This window comes from Cornus florida, unplaced genomic scaffold, assembly GCF_030987335.1.
Source record: "Cornus florida cultivar Cherokee Brave unplaced genomic scaffold, ASM3098733v1 CherokeeBrave_3.0.0_Hap2_Chr02, whole genome shotgun sequence".
Classification (NCBI taxonomy): domain Eukaryota; kingdom Viridiplantae; phylum Streptophyta; class Magnoliopsida; order Cornales; family Cornaceae; genus Cornus; species Cornus florida.
Genome location: NW_026775572.1, coordinates 77464875 through 77484024, shown reverse-complemented (window position 1 = coordinate 77484024; position 19150 = coordinate 77464875). Strand labels below are relative to the sequence as shown.

The following is a 19150-nucleotide window of genomic DNA, read 5'->3' as shown; positions in this document are numbered from 1 at the left end:
TAGGTCCTCAATTGATCTCTAGTGCCAACAATCTGTCTCACATGGATTTCTTATGGACATTTTCCATAATATGTATCCCGTAAGTCATATTAAAATTGTACCGCAAATGATTTGAGATTCTAGATTTTATTGTACAAATTTATTAGAATTGAAATTTAATCTTATCTTGTCTCATGAATTTACTAGAAAATAAAATTACATGAACGGATATTTATGTAATGCCCTTTGCGTTTAAAGTATTAAGTCAGTGTTATAGATTGCTCACTTTTGTGCCTATTATGCATGTTTAAGAATTGTATTTTACGTCTGACCTATGAGGTATAGACATGACATTTCATAAAAATGTTGGATACAGACACAAGAATGACACATTATATATTTTTATATACAACAATTATATTATATTTGAAAACCATTAGTTTATGATAATTGAATCTCGTATATATGACTTTAACTTGAAATTTATAAATTATGATTCATAATAATCATTAATAATTTATAAATTATGATTAATAATAATCATTAATCACTAGCCTCGCATGACAACGATGTAATAAGTACAAGGAAATATGTGTATGCGTCCATATGTAAATATGCACATGTATATCTACACATGTGGCTTTTGTTTTCATATGGTAAAAGCCTTTTTCAACTCATCTCAACGATGTTTTGTTTATTCTTGTAACATATTACTGGTTATCATCTTGTAACGCACGTATTCCGCCTATACTTTTAGAGAAGGGGCAAAGATAGATGAAATTCGGGATTTGATATAATTAGGGTTAATTTATTTGTTTTTATTATTTTGGTAATGTTTCAATTTTAGGGATATTTTAGTACTTTATTATTTTAGGGTTTGGTTATGATTTTGCTTATATAAAGGCTTCTATGTAACTAAGCAAGGCAGCTTTTGATTATTGAAATCTTATCATAAGTTTGAGAACCCTCTCTATCTTCTTTTCCCTCATTATTCTTGCCCTTCTCAATCCTTCAATCTCTTTGTCTTTAATTTTGATAGCGGGAGCACTACTTGGGATGTATCCTTTCGAGACATTTCTAGGACTGGGAGTTGGACGACGTTCTTGGTTTTTTGAAGTATTGATAGGAGATTGATGGAGGTGGTCCGGCTGCCCTTGTCTGGGTGCCCTCTTCTCAGGGGAGATTTGATGTTTGCTCTCTGTATAGGTGTATTTCGGATGCTTTGTGGCCAGCCTTCCCGCATGAGGCTGTCCGGCGAACAAGGCTCCCCTCAAGGTAGCCTTTTTTGCTTGGACAACGGTTTTGGGGAAGATATTGACGTTGGATAACCTGAGGACGAGGAGATAGGTTATTGTCAATTAGTGTTGCGTGTGCAAGAAACGAAGAGTCTGTCGATCTTATTGTCAATTGGTGTTGCGTGTGCAAGAAACGAAGAGTTTGTCGATCATCTGTTGCATTGCCCCGGTGGCCCGGACGGTTAAGGTTTTCTCTCAGGTTTGTTCGGGGTCCAAAGGGTCATGCCTCAATCCTCAAGAGGCTTGATTGACGCTTGGAGAGGGTGTACAGTGGGATCCCAAGCCCACTTTGGGAGCGTGTCTCCCTTTTGTGTTTGGTGGTGCTTATAGGGAGTGGAATAGAAGATCATTTGACGGAGAGGAATCTTCTATTGGGCTCTAAAGTTCTCTATTATTTTCACTCTTTTTTGTTGGGTCATTGGGAGAAATTGTAAATCATTAGGGGAGTCAGCTGATTTTTTGGGTTCTTATGGCCCTATTTGGTCCTTGTGTAGCTTTTCTTGGGATGTGTTACCCATTTGAACGCTTTCTAATACAACCTTAACAAAAAAAAAAAGAAAAAGAGAGTTGAAATTTGGGTTTATGATGATTAGGATTTAAATTTTGAAGAAAGAAGAGAGATAATAAGAAAAGAAAAGGATGTAAAGAAGGGTTGTAGAAATGTGTCTAACACTCTGCACCCATGTATTTATATTAGTAAAAATGAGATTTACAATAATACCCCACTTGGTAAAATCCCACTAAATACGCTCAGTACATGTATATTCTCACATATTCCAACTCTCCCCCCTTAAGTTGGTGCATAGATATCTCTCATGCCCAACTTGCCTACAATAAAATAGAATGAATTACAACTCAAACCCTTGGTGAACACATCAGCTAGCTAGCTGTTCCTCAGATTTCACGCAGGGCATGCAAATCACTCCATTATTTAACTTTTCCCAAGTGTATCAATCTCAACATGTTTTGTTCTATCATGTTGGACCGGGTTATGCGCAATACCATTGGCTGCTTTATTGTCACAATAAAGTCGCACATGTCCATCATCTATAGTACCCAAATCACTCATCAAGGTCTGAAGCCACGTGAGTTTACATACTCCACGAGCCATAGTCCTGTATTCTGCTTCAATAATGGACCTAGTCACTACTGATCATTTCTTGCTCCTCCAAGTAACCAAATTCCCTCCTATAAAGGTGCACTAACCTGAGGTGGACTGTCTATCATCAACCGATCTGCCAATCTGCATTTGTAAAAGCCTCCAACTTCAAATGTCCATGATTAGAGAAAAACATTCTTTTGCCAAGTGCAGACTTCAAATATCTCATAATATGATACATGGTCTAAATGCGTGGTGTGAGGATCATGTATAAATTGGCTAGTAACACGTACTGAATATGCTACATTTGGATGAGTGTGAGATAGATAAATAAGTTACCCAACCAATTTCTGATATCTTGTTCGCTCTCACCATTTCGAAGACGATGATTCATCTCAAAGGGTGAGTGTGCTAGTTTACGACCCAACATGCCAGTCTTTTCTAGAAGTGAAGAATATACTTAATTGGAGAGATACAGATGCCCTTGTCTTATCTTACAACCTCTATTCCAAGGAAATTCCGTAAATTTCCCAAGTCTTTAATCTCAAACTCCTGGGCTAAGTGACTTCCTCACTATCATCTCCAGTCACCATGATGTCATCTACATACACAATAAGCCCACCCTTTAGCTTGCTTAATAGACATGGAATGATTACACCCAAACGTGATCATGGCCTTGTGAAATTGGTCAAACCATGCCCTTGGAGATTACTTCAAGCCATAAAGTGCCTTCTTTAATTTGCATACCTTCCCTTCAGTAGTGAGATCTCCATATAAACTTCCTCCTCAAGATCTCTGTAGAAAATACATTCTTCACGTCTAGTAGCCAAACAAGCAAAAAACGGCAGCCAAAGGGTCAGCTGCAATTCAAATATCAGCAAAAGTCAATCAAAATGAAGTTGGATTTCAATGAAACTACATAGCAATACTTGGAGGGCTTAGGTGCACATTTTTTTTTCTTTCTCTAATCTCGAACAATTTCCGGAATTTTGGGACTGTTTTTTCGATCTGTTGTTTCTGGAGCTTTTTGGCTGATTTCTAATTACAGCATAATGCCTATAAAAATCAGGCAACTCAATTCAAGTAGTATGTGACCTCTTTCTCATCTAGTGAATTTTGATCTCCCTGTATTAGGTCTCGTGGTTTTTCCCTGTTGGGTTTTAGAAGAAATACAAGATAAAGGGAATAGAGGTGTAAAGGCTTGAAATGAGATAAGTTACTCATTCACAGCTCGAGTATTTATAGATAAAAAGAGTACATGTTAATATTACAAGAAAGGAAATTAAATTAAATCACAACACATTCTATGGCTAGACATATACGTAAATAAAATTAAACTACATGGTTTGTGGCTATCATATCTCTGCTAATATGATAAATCATTCCATAATTTGTGGCTATCATATCTCGGTTAACACTCCCTCTCAAGTTGGTGCTTGGATATCTGAGATGCCTAACTTGGGCAATGCATCCTCAAATGCAGTCTTTATAGATATAGAGCCAATGACTATGTTTGGCTGCATTAAATTGACTGGCCAAGACATAATTATGGCGTTTTCTCCAAACCACCGTGGATACGTCTTATCTGACTTGTGTCTCCTCAAACCATAAACCATTAACATTGTTTCCTCAGACTATAAGCAACCATTACTGTCTCCTCAGACCATTTCTTTTCATACAAATAATTAAACTATGTAGATGGAAGAATAAAAAAAGTCTCCTCAGACCACAAGCCATCAACAAGGTCTCCTCAGATCATTCCTGAAAGGGTGTGCCGAACTCGCAACGCCCTCATCGCGGTTAGACCACCAAGAAGAAATACAACATAAAGGGAATAGAAGTGTAAAAGGTTGAAATGAGATAAATCGCTCATTCACAGCTCTAGTACTTATAGATAAAAAAGAGCACATGTTATTATTACAAGAAAGGAAATTAAATCAAATCACGTTAGATTCTATGGCGAGACATATGGGTAAATAAAGTTAAACTCCATGGTTTGTGGCTATCATATATGCTAATATGGTAAGTCATTCCATAATTTGTGGCTATCATATCTCGGCTAACAGCTTTACATATAAAAGATGTTGAGTCTTTGCTTTATTTGTTTACATGATTGCAATTGAGACACATAATCAAACTATTAACTGTATTTTGAATAAGGATCAAGGGTAATTTGAAAAGTTAGTTAGTTAGTTGCATATTCACCTCTCCCCTAGGTCTAATTCACCACGCACACTCTGATGTGTTAGAGCCTTGGGTAATGATCTAATACACTCATCAATGATTCTGACAACATTGAGGGACTTCTAGTTGGGACTCGTTGGGACAAACTAGGTTGGTGGATTGATTTTTCTACTATTTGCAAGGGCTTGTTCAAAGTGGCGTAGCCTTGAATGTTGTTTTCTTTCCTTTTGTCATGTTTTGGCACCTTTATTCTGTCTCCAATTACTATTACTTGAGGTATTTGTGAGGTTGGACATTATGGATGTTTTCTTCTCACCCTGTTTTGCCTCTTTACAACTGTAACAGGTTGGACGGATGACACTGGGGGGATTGCTGGCTTTGGGTTACACTGTTGTTGTCAGTTATAAACGGGCATCTACATCAGTCGGCAATGGCATTCTATCAATATCAATGGAAACTATCGATTCTCTTAGCGAGACATACATGGTGCTGAGGGGTGCAAATAGGAAAGTATGAACTCATTTGATCTGCTAGAAAATTTATTTAGATTTGGTTTGATCTTAAACCTTTTTGTTCAGGATTAATAATTTAATACTAATGTGGTACATGTTGAAGGTTTAGTTTGTTTTTATCCGTATGCTCAGACGATGCATAGATTTCTTCTTCTTCCTTTTTATTTATTTATTTAAAAAAAAAAAAAAAATTATGTGGACCAATTCCAATTATATTTTGTTTTTTTTTTTTTTTTTTTTTTTTTGTTCATATGAAAAGAGAATGGTTTCACATTTAGCTGTTCCGTCATTTTGCTGTTCTGTGCGTTCGCAGAAAGCTCTAAGGTAAAGCAGCCTAAAGGTTATTGGGTTAGAAATTGTATATGGTGTTAAATCCACAGAAATCTCATTCTGAGATGTGGAAAAACTATGATTTTTACTGTGAGTATAAATTAATTTAGTATTAGAATACATCTCATGTCTATCTTTTGGTGTGTCAACAAAGTTGTATTTTCACTTTCATTTGTTTTGTGGGTGGAGTTGTATAGAAAGCCAAAAGAGCTACAAATGGGAAGATGGTTGTGTTTGTCTAAAATTATTCTTACATCGCTAAGTGGTTGGTGTTTTGGCATTTCCCTATATCTAGGGCATCATATCTTTCCTTCCCACCTCGCTTCTCAACCTTCATGTTCTTTTCAACTTGTATTTGCTCCATTGACCTTGTCTCTCTTTCTCATTGGTGTTTTGGTTAATAGTTTTAGTTGCACATGGCCAAACATGTTTATTTGTCTTTCTGGGGGATTGGATTGTTACCTTAGGCTTTGATAGTCAGAGTACGCTAAGGCTTGAAGTAGACCTAGAGGGGGTTTAATAGGTGTCAAAATAAAGATTTCCATCTCAACAGAAATTTATACTAACTTAAATAACTAAAACTCATATTATAACGAACTTAAGCAATAGAAATAGGCATAGTGCAGAATAAAAAGCATAGAATCATAGGACTTAGTCCAGACAGATCAGATCCTATCAATAGAAATGTTTAGAACCCTAGGTATCAGATTCTAATTCTAGAATCACTATCTCTAACCCTAACTCACGCCAGATTGTTGCAACCCGTCAATGATTCCGCTCCTTGCGCGATCCCACCCTTTTATCTGTGTTTTGATCTCCTTGACTACTTGTCCAAACCTTGATGATTGTGGAATTTTTTTGAGTTGTTGGAATTCCTTTTAGCTTTAGGATTTGTACATTCATACTCAAAGTCAGTCACCATCTATAAACAAAAACGATGTATGAAAATAAACAAATATCTAGCAATTGAATTGCTAGGATGCACTCAAATTGTGTTTCTTTGCGTATGACGCTCAATATATGCTTTATAGGCTTTTATGAAAATATAGGATCTTTATATAGAGATTTGAGGCAGAGAAGAATGAGAGTCTAAGTGTTTGAAATCTTCTTGGAAACTCCTTCCCGCATGCTTTGGGTGATTGGAGATAGGTTCGATCGATCGAACTTAGTCTAGTTAGCTTTGATATATAATTGGATTGATTGAACTACCCTGTTCTAGTATATTTAGGATTTCTGATTCAAAAACAATTTAATGAAAAATAGAACACATTTTTAAAGATTCTATTTCATGATGGTCTTATTAGGGAAAATGGTCTGTTAGGCGAAATTCACGGGGTTTCCTAAACTTGCGTTCTTTTTGGGTCACCCCCACGAGTCAACACATGCAAACTGTAAGCCTAGTATGTTAAATGATATCATCTGCATGCATGTGAACCCTAAGTTTGGTGAGTGCACAAATTATGAGTTAAATTACCTTTATACCTTGTTGAAGTTTTAGATTCTCCGTTATGCCCTTGCACAGAGATAACTCAACTATTTAACTAATTTTAAAAAACGCAAACAAAAACTTGATATTAGACTTCATTTTGTATGAAAGTTGCTAGAAGTTCTATTGGCCTAGTACTGCCCTCTTTTGTTTCCTAAGCATCTTGACCACTAACTATTCCTAAATTGAGTGCGAATCCATATATATTATTTTCAATTTGGAAGCACGAGTCTTGGTTAGACTATGATTTTCTCACTTGTCTTCATTTTAAAAGGATCCTGGCCTCCTTATTACATGCTTTATGAGGTTGTGGCGCTTTGTAATTTATTCTTGTTGTAAGTTATGAACTGTATGCAATTACCAAGTTATTCTGTATATTCTTAAAGGCCATTACCCAGATTAGATCCCCGTTAACGGAGGATGCCAGGAGGGACAGACAGACTTTAGATATAACCTTATGTGTTATTATAAAAAATTCTTATTGTTTGTACCCAAATATAGCCCAAGTATTTGGCATGAATGGGTTCCAAAAAAGGACACAGATTGCTAACTATGATTGCTATATGGCCTGTTTGGCAACCTGATACCATAATTTGTGGGATTGCTATGACCATTCTTGGAATATGTGCATATATTTATATACAAATACCAGCCATGCTTGAAATATGTACATTTATATACCCACACCGACCATGCTTTGAATTGATTGAAGACTGTTAGCAGATATGAAAGCCACGATTTATGGAATGACTTACCATATTAGCATAGATTTGATTATGCTGTAGAATATACCATAGAATATGCTTTAGAATATGCTGTGATTTGATTTAGATTTGATTTAGTTTCCTTTCTTGTAATATGAGCATGTGCTCTTTTTATGTATAAATACTAGAGCTGTGAATGAGTGAATCATCTCATTCAAGCCTTTACACAATTCTCTCCTTCTTTCTATATTTCTTCTAAGTCAATGCTTGTGGGACCGGGAAGAGAGCTTGTCATCGAAAGAGAAGGAAGACCATGGTTATGTGGTTAAATGGTCTTGCTTGAACCATGCCTTTTCGAGAAGAGGAGGAGCCACTTGTAGCCAGAGGAGGAAAAAAATCCTCTCCAGCCCTTATAAGTTTAAGATAAAGCCTCCTTATTAGGAGTTCGGGGCCAAGCCATTGAAACTCCCTCTTGTAGTCCCTTCACCCTGCGCTTTCATGGCCACTTTAGAGTAATGTAGTTGCAGCATCTCTTTCTCCCTTTCCTTCCTCTCCATTTTTTTTTTTTTTTACCTTTACTCTCTTCTTACCTTAATTCCGGTAGTATAATTTCCTCTGCCTTATCTCTCTCTCTACCCTTGTCCTCTTTAATTTCATACACTGTAGTATAGGCTCTCAACCTTGCAGTTTTACTTTTAATGATGTTACTTTAATTCTCCATCCCTTTTGTTTCTGCAGAATAGTTTACTCTCTATTCCCTCAGATGTTCCAATTTCGTTCATTATTAAGTTTTAAATCTCCCAAACATCGGAAATTCACATATGTACTACAATAGAATCAATGACGTAAATAGTTGAAAGCAGATACAGATGGCTGAATACCAAGAAGAACCAAGTTATAAAATTTTGAAGTCCTCTGGCCAGGTCATGAAAAGAACTCGGATTGCCAGCATGTGCTGGCAAATTTCTAAAGTTGTCAACACTTATTACATCATTACCTATTTGTAGGATTAACTTGTAGTTGATGCATTTACCTTGTGCATTCTCTTATTTAGTCTTGTTAACGGGCTTCATGATTTGGTTTAGTTCTGGAACCTACAAGACATAGTTTCCTCTCATGATTCTCATCATGTTTTTGTTGTTTATGGCTAATAGCAGTATATCATTGCCCTTAATTTTTGCAAACTATAGATTTTGAAGTGTGTTTTTGGTTCTGAACAGTATAAGATATTGTCGATAAGTTTGAACAAGTGTAATTTTGCTTATAACCAGGAATTTTTTGTCCCGGAACTCACTTTCTGTATTTGTTACATTTGTTTCATATAGACAGTTGGAGAAGAAGCTTCTAGGATGGGTATCAATGGACCATGGATCACTAAATCATACCTTGAAATGATCCTCGAGAGAAAAGGTTGGTAGTGGATGTCTTTTAGTTATCATCTCTGTGACTGACTATAGTCCACATGTATTTTTTGGTTTTAATTCAAATATCAATTATTCCTCTTTCCTCTTTCTAATTAATTAATTTTATTTCCAGGTGTACCTCGCCTTAATACGCCACCTTTGTCTAAAACATCTTTGACTGATAATCAAGAAAGGTTGATTGCTGCACCAAAGCCAGTTCGTATTACTCCTAACGTTGTTAACCGGCTTGAGGATTTATCTCAGCCATGGACTCGATCCCCGACAAAATCCAAAATGGAACCTGTACTGGCAACTTGGCATTTCGTCTCATCGGATCCCCCACTTGGTGATGACTCTGTCATTGGTATGTTTCTTTGATGAGGAGAAAGCAAATTTTCTTTGTAGTAATTTTTTAAAACTTTTTCCTTGGAAGTGTATCAATGCTTCATGTCTCAACTCCTCTCATGAAACAACCACAGATCCTTCTTCTTTCAGGGCTACCCTGCAGCTTGCTCCAATGCCTGATTCATATGACCTGGATAGAGGATTGCTTCTTTCTGTTCAAGCAATACAGGTAAGTATTTATCAAAAAAAAAAATACAGGTAAGCATTATTAGATTAATTGTCAGGATAGTATTTTGGAGGTAACCACTGCGGGACCTCAACTCTAAAGATTCTATTAGTTTTTTGTCCAAACGTAAAGCACAATATTTTTTTTTCTCTTCTTTTCTTTTCAGGCTTTGTTGGAGAATAAAGGTCTTCCAGTAATAGTTGGAATTGGTAATATGTTCTTGAATTAGTCTCTTTCTCCCTCCTTCCCTCCCAACAATTTGTCCCTTTCATGCGTGTTCTTTTCACCTAAAATGCCTTTTTTTTTTTTTAAAACAGGTTTAGTTGGTAGCATTTATATGTTTATGATTTTTTAGTAAGTCAAGACATGGTTAAGTCAACAGTTCAGCCTCTGAGCCAATAAATGATTAAATATAAAAAGAAGACTTTTTCATCGGTAGGCTTGTTTTTTTCCTTACTGATGCAAAAAATAAATAAAAATGATAGGCTTCAGAGTGCATTACTATTGAAAATAAGTAATCAAAAGCACAAATCTAATGTAAGTTGTTAGAATGAATTCATTCTCATTTTTTTTTTTTTTTTGTATATAAGCTCTTAGAAACACATTAATCTATTTGTTGTCATTCGTGTGACTTCATTTATTTAAATATACTCAATTGATATAAGTGCTCATATCTCTTTACGTAACGCATTCTTCTAGATAAGTAAATAGACTTGGCCAATGTGTGACTCCTACCAAAAAACACTTTTGCTAGATGTTTTCACTTTGAGCCTAATTCAAGTTACCAACTCATTCATGCCACAGACTTGAAACTAGCTAAACAGAGAAATCTATTAACAAAGTGGAACTAGATATTTTCCAGGTCGGTTTGAGAGCTTCTTATTTGATAGAGGTGCGTCTTGTTTCTAAATATCTGTATTAGCTGATTTGATAGAGATTGGATGAGGGAGAACTCGGTCAATTTTCCTTGTTGGAGGAAACTTGGGCTGATGTGTAGGTGTTTAGAGAAAGCTTCGTAGATGAGTCATCTGATCAGCTGCTGTGGAGAAGGCAAAGTGGAATTAGATCTGTGATGTTGGTGTGGAGTCATAGTAAGGAGGAAGGTTTCTCATCGTGGATGTTAGAGTTTATTTTGATTATTAAAGACATTATTGTAATTTTGCTTACTTAATATAAATAGGACAGGTGGTGTGTAGAACCGTACACACACCAGATTCTCTCTTCTTCTCCTCCTCCTCCTCCTCTCTAACCCTAAAACACACTGTTATCCAATTTAACTTGGTATCAGAGCAAGGCTGTGAATCCATCCAAAGAGAGTTTCAGTAAATCATCAGATTGACTGTCAGAGTGCACACGCTGATGTCAGCATGATGTCATACTGATGTCAGCACTTACAGGACGAGAACCATTTGGGGTGGCTCGCCTGAATTTTCTGATAATTATGGTGGTGTTTGTTCTCCATTCAGAGGTTGTTTGACGTCAGCACTTACAGGCCAAGAACCAAATGGTGGTGTTTGTTTTTCCAGCACTGCTCATAGGGATTTTGCTATTGGTCATGTGAAGCTTCATCTTATTTGATGTGTTTGGGCTTGGAAAGACTTTAGTTGTTGATTCTTGGATTATGTATTGAATCTGGAACAATTTATGTGACTCTAAGGGTCAGTCGAACAGGTCTTCCGTGGTTCCGAAATCGAATATACACTGTTTTCCTTTACTTCTGAGATTTCTTCTATGGAATTGCAATTCAGCTTCATTGTTGGCTTTTGATTTGATTCTGGACCAGTACTTTTGCTAAGCCAGCAGGTTTTTAATCTGGTTCACAATTGCTTACAACATACTGGGCCTATAATTGTGACAATTTGGACTTGGACCTGCAATTTTTTGACTTTGGAATTCTGATTTATCCCATTTTTTTGTCCAAATTTTGTTCACGGCCGACCATAAACAACAATTTTATTTTTGGGCTGGTTCCCGTGGTGGTGGCCATCCTAGTGGACGACATGACAGGAAGTGTAAACCATTGCAGCCTTATTTTTCAGGACATGTAGCTTCTGATTTTGGTTCTCATGATGCACTTATTACACAACTTCGCAAGCTTTTTCAGACTTTGTAAACTACTCGTTCACCCACTTCCACTACTACCACTGCTCCCTTGGCTAAGTCAGGTAATATTGCATGTAAGGCTAAATCCTCTCCATCCTGGGTCATTGACTCTGGAGCTAGCTCACATATGTCGGGCACATCATCTCTTTTCTCTGATTTAAATCCTATCAATCATCACATTGTTTTAGCTGACGGTTCTTCTCAATCTGTCATTGGAAAAGGCTTCCTTCACCCTTCCGATTCGTTATCACTATCCTCGAATCTTTATGTTCCTAATTTTCCTTATTAATTTACTTTCTGTCAGTCAATTGACTAAAACATTAAACTGTTCCATAACTTTTTCTCCCACTTCATGTGTCTTTCAAGACCTTAGGACAAAGGTGATTGGTTCAGGACATGAGAAAGATGGGTTATATTATCTTGACTCTGGTAAACCCCAGCCTGTCTTGTCATCAGCTTTGAGTGGTACAGTCTCTCCTCTTCAGTGGCACTTTCGTTTGGGTCATCCATCTTTAGCAAAGTTACGATTAGCTATTCCTACATTGAGTCATATCTCTGCTCTAGAGTGTGAAGCTTGTCAGTTGGGTAAGCATCATCGTAGTTCTTTCCCGAGTTGTAGTCATAGAAGTGAGGCCGAGTCCTTTGATTTAGTCCACATGGACATCTAGGGTCCTTCTAGAACTGCCAGTTTGAATGGATTCCTTTATTTTGTTATATTCGTTGATGATTATTCTCGAATGACATGGTTATTTTTAATGAAAGAGAGATCTGAGTTACCTCGTATTGTTGCTAAATTTTACAATGAAATTCTTACTCAGTTTGGTAAGCGCATTAAAAAATTTCGATCTGATAATGCCTAGTATACACAGTCTATCATGGATTCCTTTTGTGCTGATCGTGGTATCATTCATCAGACCAGTTGTGCTCACACTTCTCAACAGAATGGTGTTGCTGAGCGAAAGCATCAACTTCGTATTGTTGCTAAATTTTACAATGAAATTCTTACTCAGTTTGGTAAGCGCATTAAAAAATTTCGATCTGATAGTGCCTTAAAAGTATACACAGTCTATCATGGATTCCTTTTGTGCTGATCGTGGTATCATTCATCAGACTAGCTGTGCGCTCACACTTCTCAACAAAATGGTGTTGCTGAGCGAAAGCATCGCCACCTGTTAGATGTTGCTCATACTTTGATATTCAATATGCAAGTGCCAAAACATTTTTGGGCTGATGCCATTCTTACTGCTTGTTATCTCATTAACCGTATGCCCTCTACTGTTGTCATGAATATGGGCTGTTTACAGCCTGTAATTAATTAGGAAAGCTGACATTGTGCTACATGTAATCTGCTAGCTTGATTATAGGAATATTCTGATGCATAAAATCTGCTAGCTTGATTATAGGATTTTGATTAGCTTAATTTCTGGTAATTGGCTAAATTAATGTACTGAGTGTATGTCTTGGGTTCCTAGATAAACCCACATGTACTCACATCTAAGTTACGTACAAGAAATCTTCTCTTCTATTTTCTTGCTCTTATTTACAACATGGTATCAGAGCAAAAATGTTCCTGAGACCCAACTCCCGTCTTCTTCTTTTTCACCCAATCTCCACCATTTCTCTCTATTGTTCTCACATCAGAAGTTTGGTGCCTTCTAAGAATTCTAGTTTGTTATTTTTTTTTCCTGCTAGAGTTCTATTTAGTTTTACATTTTCTTATGTAAATAGTTTCTTATCTATTATTTGTTTTATTACGTTAAAAAAATAAAAATAAAAAGGTTACAGTTTCGTCATAGCATAGCCTTGCTTGGAAAGAATCCTCTTGCTAATCTCCTTGCTTGGATCCTATTCTTACTCGGATCTCATCTCGTTCTTGCTTGGTCTCCATGGGTGACAAAACAGATGCTAAAGATTCTCTGTTGTTTGGTTCCATGACCAATATCAAACTCAAGGGTCCCAATTACCTTCAATGGGCCCGAGCCGTCCAAGTTGCTTTGAAAGCTCGAGGGAAGTTCTCTTATCTTAAGTCAACCAAACCTACTGATGCCAAATTGGTTGATGCTTGGGAACAAGAAGATGCCCAAATTATGACCTGGTTATGGAACAGTATGGAGCCCGAGGTCTTCAACAATGTCTCTTTTCTTGAAACCTCTAAAGAGATTTGGGATGCCCTGAAGGAGATGTATTCGTTTGAGCATAACATCTTTAGGATTCATCAGCTTTATAAGGATCTTTTTTCCACTATACAAGGAGATCGCTATATTGAAGATTACTACTCCACCTTGAAAGGTATGTGGGAGGAATTGAATGTGTATCAGCCATTGCCTACTGATATGGAGACTCAAAAACGATACAGGGAAGAATTTCGCGTCGCAAAATTTCTTTTTGGACTTCGACCCGAATTTGCTCCTGTTAGTTCTTAGATTCTCGCTGGTACACTTTTGCTACCTGCTAGTGAGGCCTATAATCGTGTTCGGCGGGCCAACCTATCTACTCCAGAGAAAGCCAATCGCTCTGCCCTTGCAGCTCCCATTGGGCGCTCTAATAATTTCCATAATGGTCGTGGGGGACATGTTTCGAATAAAGGTCGAAATTTTCAAGGTGGTCGCAGTGGCCTCAAGAAATGTACTCATTGTAATTGCACCAACCATACTGTGGACAAATGTTGGAAACTCCATGTCAAGCCCACATGGGCTAATCGTGCTACTGTTGAGGGGGGAGATCTCCACTCCTGTTGATGAAGAGACTGTAGCTCTTTCCAAAGCAGAGTATGACTCACTGATGGCGCACACTTATGTTTCATCTACCTCAACCGCCACCTTGGGTGCTTCAGGTGACCCTTGCCTCCATTCCTCATCCAATCAGCCATGGATTATTGATTTTGGAGCCTCTGATCATATGACTGGTAATCCCTCTGTTCTTTCTAATCTTTCAAAGTACTCCCTCTCCTTCCTTTGTTTCAATTGCTAATGGTTCTAAATCTCCAGTTCAAGGGGTTGGCACAGTTACTACCCCTCGTCTAACTTTCTCTTCTGTTTTATACCTACCTCAATTTCCTTTTAATTTATTATCTACTGATAGAATTACCTCTGCTTTAAATTGTTCCGTCACCTTTTATCCTCTCATTGTGTTTTTCAGGATCTAAAGATGAAGAGGATGATTGGTGGGGGATATGAAAAGGATGGTCTCTACTACTTCCAACCCTCTCCCATATTAACTTCCTTTGCCTTTCATACCACGACTTCTCCATATAAGTGGCACTGTAGACTTGGACATCCATCAACTGCCAATCTGCGTCTTTTAGTCCCTTCTTTACCTTCGTTTTCTACTTTTAATTGTGAAACGTGTGAGCTCAGTAAACATCATCGAGCCACTTTTTAAATGTTGACCTGATGGTATTTGTTTACATCCTTTTGAGCTGGTTTACTCCGATGTTTGGGTCCAGCAAGAACAACTGGTTTGTCTGGTGCATGTTATTTCATTTCTTTTATTGATGATTATTCCCATTCGACTTGGTTATATGTTCTTAAAGATCGCTCTCAAGTGTTTGATGCATTTAAATCATTTTATGCTGAAATCACTAATCAATTTAATGCTAAGTTGTGCATTCTTCGTACTGATAATGCTCTTGAGTATAAAGTTCATAGCTTTCATCACTTTGTTGAGTCGGGGGGTATCACTCATCAAACCTCATGTGTTGGTACACCTCAACAAAATGAAGTTGCTGAACGAAAGAATGGTCCAATCCTTGCTGTTGCCCGTGCACTCATGCTTCAAATGAATGTGCCTAAACACTTTTGGGGGGATGCTGTTCTCACTGCTATATACCTTTTAAATAGAATGCCATCTCGGGTTCTTAAAGGGAAATCACCTTTTAAAATGTTCTTCCCTGATAAAGATCCTTTCTGTCTCCGTCCAAAGGTATATGGATGTATTTGCTTTGTCCATAATTTAAATCCTAAACGTGATAAACTTGACCCTCGTGCACACAAATGTGTATTTCTTGGTTATTCTCGTACTCAAAAAGGGTATCGATGCTATAGTCCTACATTAAGAAAACATTTTGTATGTGCTGATGTGAATTTCTTTGAAAATGTTCCCTATTACTCTACGGAGGGTTGTCAACTGTGAGAGCCTTTACTCCAAGAGTCTGTTCGGCCCCTACCTGTTCTTTCCGTCCCTTTATATCCTACTATGCTCATCCCTTCATATCCTAAGGTCTATGTTCATAAACATCCGCGGTCTTCTCATTGCCCGTCTGAACCAATTACAGCACCGATAGCACCATCCTCAAATTCTCCATTGCTCCCCTCGGCGCATGCAGATCCTACTCCTCCATCTAGTCCTGACATTCCCATTGCCATTTGTAAAGGTAAAAGGTCTTGTACTAAGCACCCTATCTCTAATTTTGTATCTTATGATCATTTATCTCCTTCATTTAAGGCTTTCACAATATCCTTATCTTTTGTCTCTGTTCCTAAGACATATAAGGAGGCCCTTTCCCATCCTAGTTGGCGAAAAGCAATGGAGGATGAAATGCATGCTTTGCACTTGAATAATACTTGGACGCTTGTTCCAAAGCCCGCAGGTGCACACATTCTTGGTTGCCAATGGATTTTCACAGTGAAGCAAAATCCAGATGGTACTGTTGGCAGGTTAAAAGCTCGTCTTGTTGCTAAGGGCTTTACTCAAACCTATGGTCTTGATTACACTGAAACTTTTTCTCCTGTGGCCAAGCTAAACTCAGTTCGTATTATTATCTCTCTTGCTGCAAATCTTGATTGGCCCCTTCATCAACTTGATGTTAAGAATGCCTTCTTGCATGGAGATTTGAGTGAGACAGTGTACATGGCTCAACCACCTGGGTTTGAGTCCAAGGGGGAGTGTGTTTGTCATCTCCATATATCTATTTATGGACTCAAACAGTCTCCTCAAGCATGGTTTGACAAATTCAGCAAAGTTATGGTTACTCATGGAATGACTAGAAGTCAGGTTGATCACTCGGTGTTCTTTAAGAAGACAAAACATGGTATTGTGATATTGGTCGTCTATGTGGATGACATTGTGTTTATTGGAAGTGACAGTAAGGGCATTCAGACTTTGATTGGTCATCTTGGTTCAAACTTTCTTACTAAAGATTTGGGCAAGGTTCGTTATTTTCTTGGTATTGAGGTTGCGAGATCAAAGAAAGGCATTTATTTGTCTCAACGAAATATGTTCTTGATATTTTGAGAGATACAGGTCATTTTGGAGCTAAACTTGTTGCTACGCCTATGGAGGCTAATCAGAAATTGATGTATGATGTTGGTGACTTAGTTGATGATCCTGAGATGTACAGAAGACTAGTTGATAAGCTGATTTACCTGACTATCACTTGAGCAGATATTTCATATGCAGTCAGTGTGGTGAGTCAATTTATGACCAATCCACGGGTCCCTCACATGAATGCAGTTGTACACATTCTAAAGTACCTCAAAGGTGCTCCAGGCCGTGGTCTTCTTTACCAATCTTCAGGACATCTTCGCAGTGAAGGGTATACTGATGCAGACTGGGCAGGTTCTCCCTCAGATAGAAGATCAACTACGGGTTATTGTACTTTTATTGGGGGTAATCTTGTGACTTGGAGAAGTAAGAAGCAATCAGTTGTTGCTCGAATTAGTGCTGAGGCTGAATACCGTGTAATGGCTTGCACAACTTTTGAGCTAACTTGGTTAAGAAGCGTTCTGCAAGAGCTTGGAATCTCAGTACAAGATCCAACTCCACTCTACCGTGATAATCAGGCCGCCATTCATATTGCTAGCAATCCAGTTTTTCATGAACAGACAAAACACATTGAAGTGGATTGTCATTTCATTCGTTCTAAGGTGGCTTCCAATGAGATTGTGACTCCTTTTGTGCCCTCTTGCAATCAGCTAGCTGACATCTTCACTAAAGCTCTTCCAAAGAATGCATTCAACTCTATTTGCAGCAAGCTGGGAGTTGTTGATATCGACTCTCCAGCTTGAGGGGGAGTGTCATGAATATAGGCTGTTTACAGCCTGTAATTAATTAGGAAAGTTGACTATTCTGCTACATGTAATCTGCTAGCTTGATTATAGGAATATTCTGATGCATAAAATCTGCTAGCTTGATTATAGGATTTTGATTAGCTTAATTTCTGGTAATTGGCTAAATTAATGTACTGAGTGTATGTCTTAGGTTCTTATATAAACCCACATGTACTCACATCTAAGTTGCATACAAGAAATCTTCTCTTCTATTTTCTTGCTCTTATTTACAACAGTTGTGAATAACCAAACTCCTTTTTCTCTTTTATACCATAGTGTCTCTCCTTTTCAACTCACTCCTCGTGTCTTTGGTTGTGTAGCCTTTGTTCATATCTTGGATCATGGTCGAGACAAACTCTCTCCGCGTGCTTGTAATTGTGTTTTTCTTGGATATTCTCATACTCAAAAGGGGTGTTGCTATAGTCCTGAATCTCGCCGATACTTTGTGAGTGCCGATGTTACTTTTTTTGAGTCCTATGCTTTTTTTTCATCATCTGGTGAGCGTTTGTTACTAGATCTCATATCTGCTCGTGAGGGGGAGCCTTCCTTATCTTCTCCTATTCTTCCAATGCCATTGGATCCACCTTCTAATCCTTCTTTGCAGGTTTATCAGGTATCTTGATCTCGTCCCATTGTTTCTTATAGTCCGGACATGATATATTCTCAACCAGAGGTTCTTGTTCCTCCATCTTCCACTTCTGCTACAGATGATTTACCACTTGCGTCATCTTCTCAACCAGAGGTTCTTGTTCCTCCATCTTCCACTTCTTCTACAGATGATTTACCACTTGCATTATGTCGAGGTAAACGTACTTGTACTAAACATCCCATTGCTAATTTTGTGTCGTATGATCATGTTTCCTCCTCCTCGCAGTCTTTTGCTTTTACCTTGTCTTCTATCTCTATTCCCTCATCTTATCGACATGCTTTATCTATTTCTGGATGGAAATATGCTATGGATGAGGAAATGAATGCTCTTTATAAGAATCAGACTTGGGAGCTTACTGCTCTTCCTTCTGGGAAATGAACTGTTGGTTGTCGTTGGGTTTACACTGTGAAGTATCTTCCCAATGGTTCTGTTGAGCGTCTTAAGGCGCATTTGGTTGCCAAAGGGTATACGCAGACTTATGGAGTTGATTATTTAGAGACTTTTTCTCCTGTAGCTCATCTTAATTCTATACGGGTTCTTCTTTCTGTGGCAGTTTGCTGTTCTTGGCCTTTATATCAGCTTGATATAAAGAATGCATTTCTTCATGGCGACCTTCAAGAGGAAGTTTACATGGATCAGCCTCCTGGTTACGTTGTTGCTGGTAGTGAGCACCTAGTTTGTCGACCGTGAAAGGCTCTTTATGGTCTAAAGCAGTCCCCTCGTGCCTGGTTTGATAGATTCAGTGCTGTGGTGATTGAGTTTGGTTTCCAGCGCTCTACTTCTGATCA

General features: G+C 37.9%; 1 protein-coding gene across 4 annotated transcripts in view; it reads left to right on the top strand.

Annotated features, from left to right (window-relative positions):
• The window catches only part of LOC132295347 (uncharacterized), a 78190-nt gene that overhangs the window by 18468 nt on the left and 40572 nt on the right, over positions 1-19150 (top strand). For all 4 annotated transcript variants that reach the window (XM_059793575.1, XM_059793574.1, XM_059793573.1 and 1 more), the window contains 5 exons: positions 4903-5067; positions 8915-8999; positions 9126-9356; positions 9472-9566; positions 9730-9772. In XM_059793575.1, the coding sequence (XP_059649558.1) occupies positions 4903-5067; positions 8915-8999; positions 9126-9356; positions 9472-9566; positions 9730-9772 (619 nt within the window). The remainder of the gene's footprint in view (positions 1-4902; positions 5068-8914; positions 9000-9125; positions 9357-9471; positions 9567-9729; positions 9773-19150) is intronic.